Source organism: Egretta garzetta, unplaced genomic scaffold (genome assembly GCF_000687185.1).
Source record: "Egretta garzetta isolate BGI_Z169 unplaced genomic scaffold, ASM68718v1 scaffold15, whole genome shotgun sequence".
Lineage (NCBI taxonomy): Eukaryota > Metazoa > Chordata > Aves > Pelecaniformes > Ardeidae > Egretta > Egretta garzetta.
Window position 1 is genome coordinate 2,227,263 of NW_009259798.1, and position 9,078 is coordinate 2,236,340.

Consider the following 9,078-nt stretch of genomic DNA (forward strand, 5'->3'; position numbering starts at 1 on the left):
CTCCTGTCAGGCAGTTGTAGAGGGCGATCAGGTCTCCCCTCAGCCTCCTCTTCTCCAGACTAAACAACCCCAGTTCCCTCAGCCGCTCCTCCTAAGACTTGTGCTCCAGACCCCTCACCAGCTTTGTTCCTCTCTGGACATGCTCCAGCAATGCAACATCTTTCTTGTAGTGAGGGGCCCAAAACTGAACACAGTATTCAAGGTGCGGCCTCACCAGCACCGAGTACAGGGGCACGATCACTTCCCTACTCCTGCTGGCCACACTATTCCTGATACAAGCCAGGATGCCATTGGCCTTCTTGGCCACCTGGGCACACTGCTGGCTCATATTCAGCCGGCTGTCAAACAGTACCCCCAGGTCCTTTTCCACCAGGCAGCTTTCCAGCCACAATTCCCCGAGCCTGTAGCGCTGCATGGGGTTGTTGTGACCCAAGTGCAGGTCCCGGCACTTGGCCTTGTTGAACCTCATACAGTTGGCCTCAGCCCATCGATCCAGCCTGTCCAGGTCTCTCTGCAGAGCCCTCCTCCCCTCGAGCAGATCAACACTACCACCCAGTTTGGTGTCATCTGCAAATTACTGAGGGCACACTCAATCCCCTTGTCCAGGTCATTGATAAAGGATTAGGATAAACCAGTGGGCATTACAACAGCCTAAAACAGCAAGCGTAAGATTTCCAGTGCATGAAGGGAGTAGAAAGAAAGGAGTTGCTCTAGAGCCTGAAGCACGCAAAACCGCTGCAATACATGGTGGTAAAGTTGCAGCCAAGCATGAATTCTCAATGCTAACTGCATTAGGCAGCCTGAAAACACCAAGCAAACACCAGATTCTCAGAAGTGAATTCCTCATATTAAGCAAAGCAAATAAAAAAATCCTTTCCACCTGTGGAAGAGGAGCACAAAAGCAATCCCCTGTAGCTTGGAACTGTGCAACAGTTTGTTCACAGGTACTGAACTCGTACTGTTTCCTTTTGCAGCCTGGCATGGACATCCCTGGTTTACAACTGAGCAATCAGGAGTACTACCCTTATGTCTACTTCAAGATTGACCTCAGCCTTCTTGACTGCAGTTAAAGAAAAATTGCTCAAGCTTCATCTATTAGTTTTCAAGACCCTAACGTTACAGTAAAACAATCTTTAGCTGCTGAAAGTCAAATTAAAATGCAAAAGCTGTAGCAGGATAATTGCATAATATCTTCCTACGCCCTTCTGGTAATTTTTACAGTGACTTCAATATAGATATCTCTTGTTCATAGTTTTACAAAAACATATTTCAGAGGCAGGAGGTACTATGGTAGTATTTATTTTTTTGGTAAGTTACAAAGATGGAATATCTATTGGACTTGAAATAAAACAATTAAAAAAGTGTGGTGGCTAATGGATCTACTAGGTGTGCACAGTCCTGTTTTTCTAACAAAGCAAACTTAAGAAAAAAACAAAACAGAAGTAGAAAGCATCAGAGCAAAACCCAAAGTGTTTTTAATTTAAAAAAAAAGCTTAAGATTAATCCTCAAAATTGCTGTGGAGCTTGTTGTAGCATGACTTACAGTCCCAAGTGCTCGTAAGTTTACTTTTGCCAAGACATTTCAGTTAATACAGTTCCATTAGATCTCATCTGCTGGGATGAGAGAGTTGGAGCACATTTCCCACACCAAATAGGCGGTCAGGTTACTGTTGGCTGCCTGTGGTTCTTACACTGCCCTTCCACAGGGATGAGCTACAGGTGATCTACAGACACCAGCTGACAAATACCCGTAAAGGGTTGTCAAGCATCGGAACTGGCTGCCCAGGGAAGGGGTCAAGTCCTCACCCCTGGAGGTATTTACAAGACATGTAGATGTGGTGCTTAGGGACATGGTTTAGTGGTGGGATGGCAGGGTTAGGGTAATGGTTGGACTTGATGATCTTAAAGATCTTTCCCAACCTAAATGATTCTATGATTCTGTATTATTTCCTTGAAAGGAGGGGAAACTTTCAGTTCTTTCCTTCCACACTTATAAACAAGCTGATCACATGAGGGTCACCTCACTACACACTGATACACAAGACATGGAGAGCAACAGAATATAATGGTATTTTTATTATAAAAAAGCAGCAGCAACCATCACTGTTCCTGATTCCCCTTCCAAGGAAATAAAAATTTCAGATCAAAACAGTGCCAGATGGGAAGTGAAGAAAGATTGGATCCAATTTGCTGGAGACAGCACCATGGTGTTTTTCTGTTAGCACCTGGACATCCTCATGCCCCAGAACAGGGATTAGTGTCACTGCTAATACTGGGGAAAAGACCAACAGCTCCCAGTGTCTCCCACTGCAGCAGCAACCCCACTTCCATTGTATTAATGGTCTTACAAAGTCTGGCACAAACAACGATAAAGCCCCTGAGAAAGAATAGGAAAAGGAAGACTAAAGAGCATTTAAACTAAGATTGTCTGTCTAATCAGGCTTTAGGCCAAACTGTCAAGACCAGTCGCAGCAAGGGGGTGGTTTAGGACTCCCCTCCACATCAGTCTCTCTATTCTACAGTTCATTTTCCAAGAGTCATCCAAAATGGGATAGCTGTTACCATGTGCACCTTCATTTCTCTATACAAGACTAACACTGTGTGTCAAAAATATTTTGTTTTTATTCTTTAATTGAAACAGAAGCTGACCAGGTTCCACCTCCATGAAAAAAAAAGTCACATTTAAAATTGGTTACACTAATAGCCTCCAGTTACACTCAAACAGCACACTATCAACAAAATAAAACCCAAGATGTTCCAAAGAAATATCCGTGTTGTCCTCAAAATATTTGTTACACAGAATACAATCAAGTTTACTGGTTATGACAATTCATAGAATTTCTGCAATGTTTTCTTGAGATGTGTACAGTTCACTGCTGCAGTGCATCAAATAGCAGTGTGCCACGTGCTATTTCTCCATAGAAAGGCCACTGGAATATCCATCTGATTGTGAACCAGGTTGCAAACTGCTGCGCAAACTCTCCCAAGAAAAGAAGTTTCCTGAAGATCTCACAGCTCATCTTTATCCCAGTCATCCAGATCCACATCACTGAGATCAATATCATCTTCAACTGGAAGCTGTGAAAAAGGGAAGGTTTTGAGCCCACGTTTAGAAGTGCTTAACATCAGGACATCACTTTGAAAGATGCTTTACTTCGTCCTGAGAGTAAAGCTCCCGCCTGTCATCTCTTTCATTCATAAACCTCAAAGTGTATTAAGCACAGGACAAGTGATCCGAGTTTAGACTAGGAAGTTGTTTTCTACTGTCAAAAATACTCCAGATAAATGCAGATACAGACAACCCATGTAACAAAGCTACTACCATATTCTATATTTTAATTCCACGTGAAGTAGATCAAAGGATTGTAGTAACTTTGGTTTTTTACAGCAATGTTGAAACTTAAGAACATGCTTGATCACTGTGTTACTACATGGGCTTTACCTTACAAACTCCGAGATTAAGACTTGGATGGTAAGGTCAGCATATTGCAGAACCAAAGCCTCCACAAACATTCAGGTTTCAAACGCCTATGCTACCCCCTCTGTTACTCAGCACAGGTAATAACAGGTTTCAGGGGAATCAAGGGATCCGACTTTCAGATTACATCCTAACAGCTGGGCAGGGGTATCTGTCCACAGTGTCAGACAATGAATCTGGTGTTTGGTCTGGCGGCAGGATTTAGATAATGGGGAAAACAAATCAACGCATCTTGCCACAATCTTTGAAAGACAAGAATTTTCACATTGCAGTCCTTAGTTACTCTATCCAGTCACTTCTGAACCTAGCAAATCATCAGCACTTTTAGAGATGGAGCACCTCTTACCTCACCATCTTTGCCATCCCAAGGTTCAACTGAATGAATTTTAGGGAAAGCTCCACCACCCACTGGTGCTGTAGAGCCACGACCAACAGACAGCTCCCTAAATAAAAACAAAAGTTAAATTTAAGAAATTTCTCTGGTCCCCATCCACCTGGAACAGTGCCTGCTTCAGAGAAAAGTTAACTTGGAAACCTGCTTGCATCTCTTGAAGCAAGCCTAAACTGCCTGGAAACAACAACTTTTCAAATTGAGAAGCAGAAAATGAAAGAGCCCTTAGAGCAGCACTGTGAATTTACAATTGGAGCCAGCAAGACAAACTATGGGAGTTTCATATTTCAGCGGTGCCCCTTTTAACACTCTTGAACACAGCCCCTGTAACAGTATGTTGTGTATCGCTTGTGGCAACTCCAAGAGGAGTCTTTAATTCTAGGTTTGGAAGTCATCCACAACTGTTACTTGACATTTTTTGGCGGACTCTAAGCCTCCAAGGGTTACAATAGGTACAAAGTAACCAACTTCTGCTTTTAGACACCCCGTCTTCCAGTTGCTAGTTAGGCTTGCTCAAAAAGCCTAATGTTAAAATCCTGAAGAGCTAATCCCTTTGCATTCTTTCAGAGGCAAGTAAAACAGAATAAGCATTCCTCCCTAGGTGGAGTCTACAATCTTTATGCTCTTCTCAGTGCTTGTTCCCTTACTTTTGGTCAGTGTTGAGACTGCCTATTAGGTTACAAAAGCTGCACGCAGTAAGCAGAGTTAACAGCCAGCTACACCAGCTGTGATTGCACTGCTTTCTCGAGGCAGCACAGCTGAGCTGAAGTGTCAAGCGAGAGATCATTCCAGCAAGTACAGCTCTGTAAGATAATACCAAACCAATTATCTAATGCAATTAAAGGTGTTAAGTTGGCTATTGCATCCTGGAAGCACAATCCACCCTCAAGAGGAGAGGCTTCAACAAGGTGGATTAAAATATAAATAGACAAAGAGAATTTGCCATGAGAAAGGCAGACATTTCCCTCACATGCAGTAGTACAGACTGCCTGGTATTACTTTCCTTGCATCCAAATCCTATATTTTACTTGATGCTGAGAGCCTTCCCTTTCTGGCATTAAGAAGAAAGTCTGATCATTTACACAGGTAGGAGAATATAGCACTGTTTCCATTAATCCAGCACAAACAGGGTTCAATAACAGCAAGGTGGGGAGGGACTGCTGTATTTCCTTTTGCAATTCTGACTGTCCTTTGCCATTCTCCAAGCAAGGATATGGAAATAACACTACTAATGCAAGCTCTCAAAGGCTCTTACACACCACCTTATGGCAGCTCGTGTTTTACCCAGAAGCAGAGTTCTCAGTTCACTTTGACCGTGCTCAAGTAACAATTAAGTTTAGGGGTTCTGTTTCAGTGCTGCTGCCACCTTCTGTCCTCCTCCCCATTTCCTTTCCCCATTCCATTCTTCTCAGCACTGGCTCTTGCCCAACTATGCAAGAGGCAGTTTCAGGGAACCTGAGCTGAGCAGAGAGCTATTGAGTTTTTGGACGTATTGCTTCAGCTCCCCCAGTTAAGCTTATCAGAAGCCAGGGTAATAGGGAAGGGGATGGTGGGAGAGGCAAGACAGAGCAGAATCAAACGAGAAAGATAAACAGCAACACACAAAACCTCAAGAACTTCAGCAGCACCCATTCAGATTCCCAAACCAAGAACTTCCCAATTACTAATCTGAATGCACCATTTAAATTAAATAGTACTGATTACCAAATACCATTAATTTCTTGGGTTACCAGAGAACCAGAATTTTTCAAGATCAAAGCTCACTTCTGTTTTCAAAAGTTGTGCTAAAACAACCAGTTAAGTCTAGATGTCCAAAATCTTAATTCTGTCCACCACAAAAAGGTAGAGATTGCTTTATTAGTTACAATCCTCAATTAAATCATTCCCTTACACCAGTGAATGCTCATCATTTTAATCCTCTTAATGTGTAAGTCTTGTCTGCTCCAGAAGTGCCTGATTTTCGTCTGAAGAGTCACAGCCCCAGTTACAGAAAGATTTAAGTCATTAAAGTTTCATACCTGAGAAACTCATTAATCCCTTGCTCACTAAATGATCCTTTCAAAAGGGCAAATTTCATCTTCCGAGCATTAACAGCTGCCATTGCTGGATACCCAAAGCCTCCAATCCCCAAAGAGCTCTCAAGATCTGACTGAGCACCTGCTTCTGTCCACAGCCACCTTGAGGAAAAAATAAAACACAAAATAAATAATTAGGATACGCACTACAATCATTTTGAAGTCACACATACTCTGCAACCCTGTAGAGTTCAAGCTGGGCTCTGAACTGCCCTTGACAGTGTCAACTGCTACTGAAGTCAGCAAGGAATCACAGGGTCCTGCTCTTGAACCACGCCACAGAAGAAAGCCCTTCCCTGAACAGCACCGCTAGGCCAGCCCCATGCTCACAGCCACCGAGAGCTGGATCAGAGGAACAGACACAAAAGACAGTCCAGGGAAAGAACTATGTTACCAATCCAAACAAATCCCACTGTAGAGGATTTCTGACCAAAGACTGCAAGACCAGTCTTTTACTCAGCATACGTTCCTCCTTTGTCAGTTCTCAGTTCCTCTAATGCTTAACAAGTCCCCTGAGGGACCTCTGGAATCAGCCAATCTCAGAATTTCCCACCAGGCTTTCATGACTTTTTTTTTTTTTTTTTAAACACAGCAGTCTGTATTGGAACAACTCTCACTTCCCAAAGATCCTAACCTCCACTTGAGAGGAGGAGAAGAAAAGGCAAAGCCTGCTGGCCTGCTTCTTTGGGAGCATGAAATTTGTTGAAGTGCAATTTACTTTGTTCTGAGAATTCAACAGTCATACTGGCAGACTCACCCACCAGCAAAAGACTTAAAAGAAACTGGATAAATACTGCCCTAAAATATTTTGGCATTCAGGACAAGAATAACAGATGCTTAATCTGATCTCATTAATGCTTAGATATGACTTGTAAATGCAGGATTTGAGAGGTGGATGAAAAGAAAAAAAAAAATCAGCAGTTTATTCTAAAGCCTCGGCATCCCCTCCCACAGTACAGCTAGTAAAATCACAAAATACACTACTCTGAACAAGGAACAGCTCTCATCTGCAGAGAAATCACTATAATACAAATTCCACCCTGTTACCTCTAAAAATGCTCACATCTTTTCCGAGAAGACTAGTCTACAGTGACACTTACCCCCACATTTTCTTTTTGTATTTTTCAGCCATTTTTAACATGACATCCAGGTAAGAATTCCTCCCTGAAGCTCCTGTTTGTTAGACAGAATTAGACAAGTTAAAACACACAACTACAGGCTTTAAGTGACAAATTCATATAGAAGTCTGCTTGTATTTCTACCTGTGTCAAGAATATGAGGCAGGACAGAAATGATGCAGAGCTGATGAGCGTCACAGGTACTCTTCAGAACATCTTCACTAATTATCTAGAAGCAAGCAGCAGAAAGTCAATGAGAGTAAGACTTTGTTACCCAGCTGTGACTGCACTTTCCTTCAACAGCCTATCAATTCCATCCTACAGGGTAATAAGCATTGAAACAGCTTGACACAAAAGCTTACAAGCCTCTCCTGCTTCACTGGTCCCCCAACACAAGACTAATTACAAAGAGTTCACAAAGTCTTCTGTTGAGACTTGCAGCAACAGGAAGATAAGCAGTGCCAAGTAAGGCTTAGAGAGGACCATAAGATGTCACTTCTTGCTCAAAGTCACTGTCCTTGGACCAGGGCTGGAAACAGCACAGCTAGACCTGTGTATACCTGTAGGTTTCATTCATAGTACTACTCGCATAAGGAGAGCCAGCAGGGTGCAGCATTTGCTGAAGATGAGGATATTTAATTGACAGTAACAGAGCAATACCAATTGTGTGTGATCTACCTTAAAAAAGAATCAATCCATTTATCTACATCAGTGGTCTCCAAAGTTTGATTGTGCACTGCTACCAGTAAAATAATATTTCTAAGCACACAGCCCCAATATAGATCAATTATATACATGTGCTACTGTACTAACAGCATGTACATTATAAGGCATACAGAAAATAGATATTTTAAAAGGTTGAAAAAGATGAAATAGACACAGTTTTAAAATATCTTTAAAATTAATTAATGGCACAGGTTTTTTTTTCCTTCCTGCACCCCAATGGATTGTCTTGCATGCACCCTACTTTGGAGACAACTGATCACCATTTCAAGTCTACCAACATCAAGCTGAAACTAGGAGTCACCATACAGAGTGTGGAGTTTTTTGGACAACAAACAAGATTCGTCATCATGCAACTTCTAACTGACAGCTTAGAAGTTACAAAATCCTGCTCTCTTGTTGTAAGAAAAAAAGATGGGGCACAGAACCCAACCTGTTCGCTTGTTTCTCAAGAGAGGGTTCAAACACTCTGCTACCATCCCATCAGTGCTTTCACTGTACCAGTTCCGATAATATTTTGGTCAAAAATAAAGTCACAGTAAAAATTAAGTACAGCTGAATGGTCAGACTTGTCATCCTTGACATGCTGCTGCAGAACAGTGTGCAAGCAGCACACTTAGGCTGTTTTATTTACAGTTAATATATAGTCCTGTAAAGACTGCTGCAAAGGATAGGATGGAAAAGCAATTCGAGAGAGTCATGTACTGTATGAGGTAAAATGAGAAAGTGAGGTACCTCCAGGAGCTCAGGTGGTGGGGCATTATCAGAAAACAGATCCAGAGCACGAGCAATGATATCAGATCTAGTTCTGCCACCATCGTAATCAACAGGGTCCTCTCCTTTCTGGAAGATTTTAATTGTGGGAAATCCACGAATCTGCAAGACAAGTTTAAGCTGTAAGCTCAAATCTGAATAGTTATGGTAGAAGTTATCTGGTACTCTGATGTGTTCTAGATTAAGAACAAGGTAAGAGATTTAACATTTACATGAGTCAAGTCTCTCAGCACGTTATGACTCAACTGGAACAATTCTGTAGCTTCCTACTCCTGCCACAATTCAAAACAAGGCTAACACACTGAAACACTGTTTCAAGTTTTAGGCCTAATGAACCGGCAATAGTTTCATCTCAGTTTAGAGGCACCAAGTACTGTGGGTTTAAGTACCTGGAGGACTATCTTAACTCTGATTTCTTATCCATTAGTTGCCCCGATTTGCCTGTGGGGAGACAGCACTGGGCCTATGTGGCAACAAATGGACCTTAAGCCCTCTCTGCTACATTTCCAGTAAAACTGG

At 42.2% G+C, this 9,078-nt stretch overlaps 2 protein-coding genes across 3 annotated transcripts in view; one reads left to right on the forward strand and one right to left on the reverse strand.

The window, feature by feature from the left end:
- The window catches only part of ATP6V1C2 (ATPase H+ transporting V1 subunit C2), a 20,858-nt gene extending 19,781 nt beyond the window's left edge, over positions 1-1,077 (forward strand). For both annotated transcript variants that reach the window (XM_035895340.1, XM_035895341.1), the window contains one exon: positions 975-1,077. In XM_035895340.1, the coding sequence (XP_035751233.1) occupies positions 975-1,070 (96 nt within the window). In that variant the 3' untranslated portion in view covers positions 1,071-1,077. The remainder of the gene's footprint in view (positions 1-974) is intronic.
- An 803-nt stretch (positions 1,078-1,880) lies between these two features.
- Positions 1,881-9,078, reverse strand: part of PDIA6 (protein disulfide isomerase family A member 6) — a gene marked incomplete at its 5' end in the record, with an annotated part of 13,208 nt that continues 6,010 nt past the window's right edge. The window contains 6 exons of the mRNA XM_009639791.2: positions 1,881-3,078; positions 3,825-3,921; positions 5,888-6,046; positions 7,045-7,117; positions 7,207-7,291; positions 8,521-8,661. Of these exons, the coding sequence (XP_009638086.2) occupies positions 3,010-3,078; positions 3,825-3,921; positions 5,888-6,046; positions 7,045-7,117; positions 7,207-7,291; positions 8,521-8,661 (624 nt within the window). The remainder of the gene's footprint in view (positions 3,079-3,824; positions 3,922-5,887; positions 6,047-7,044; positions 7,118-7,206; positions 7,292-8,520; positions 8,662-9,078) is intronic.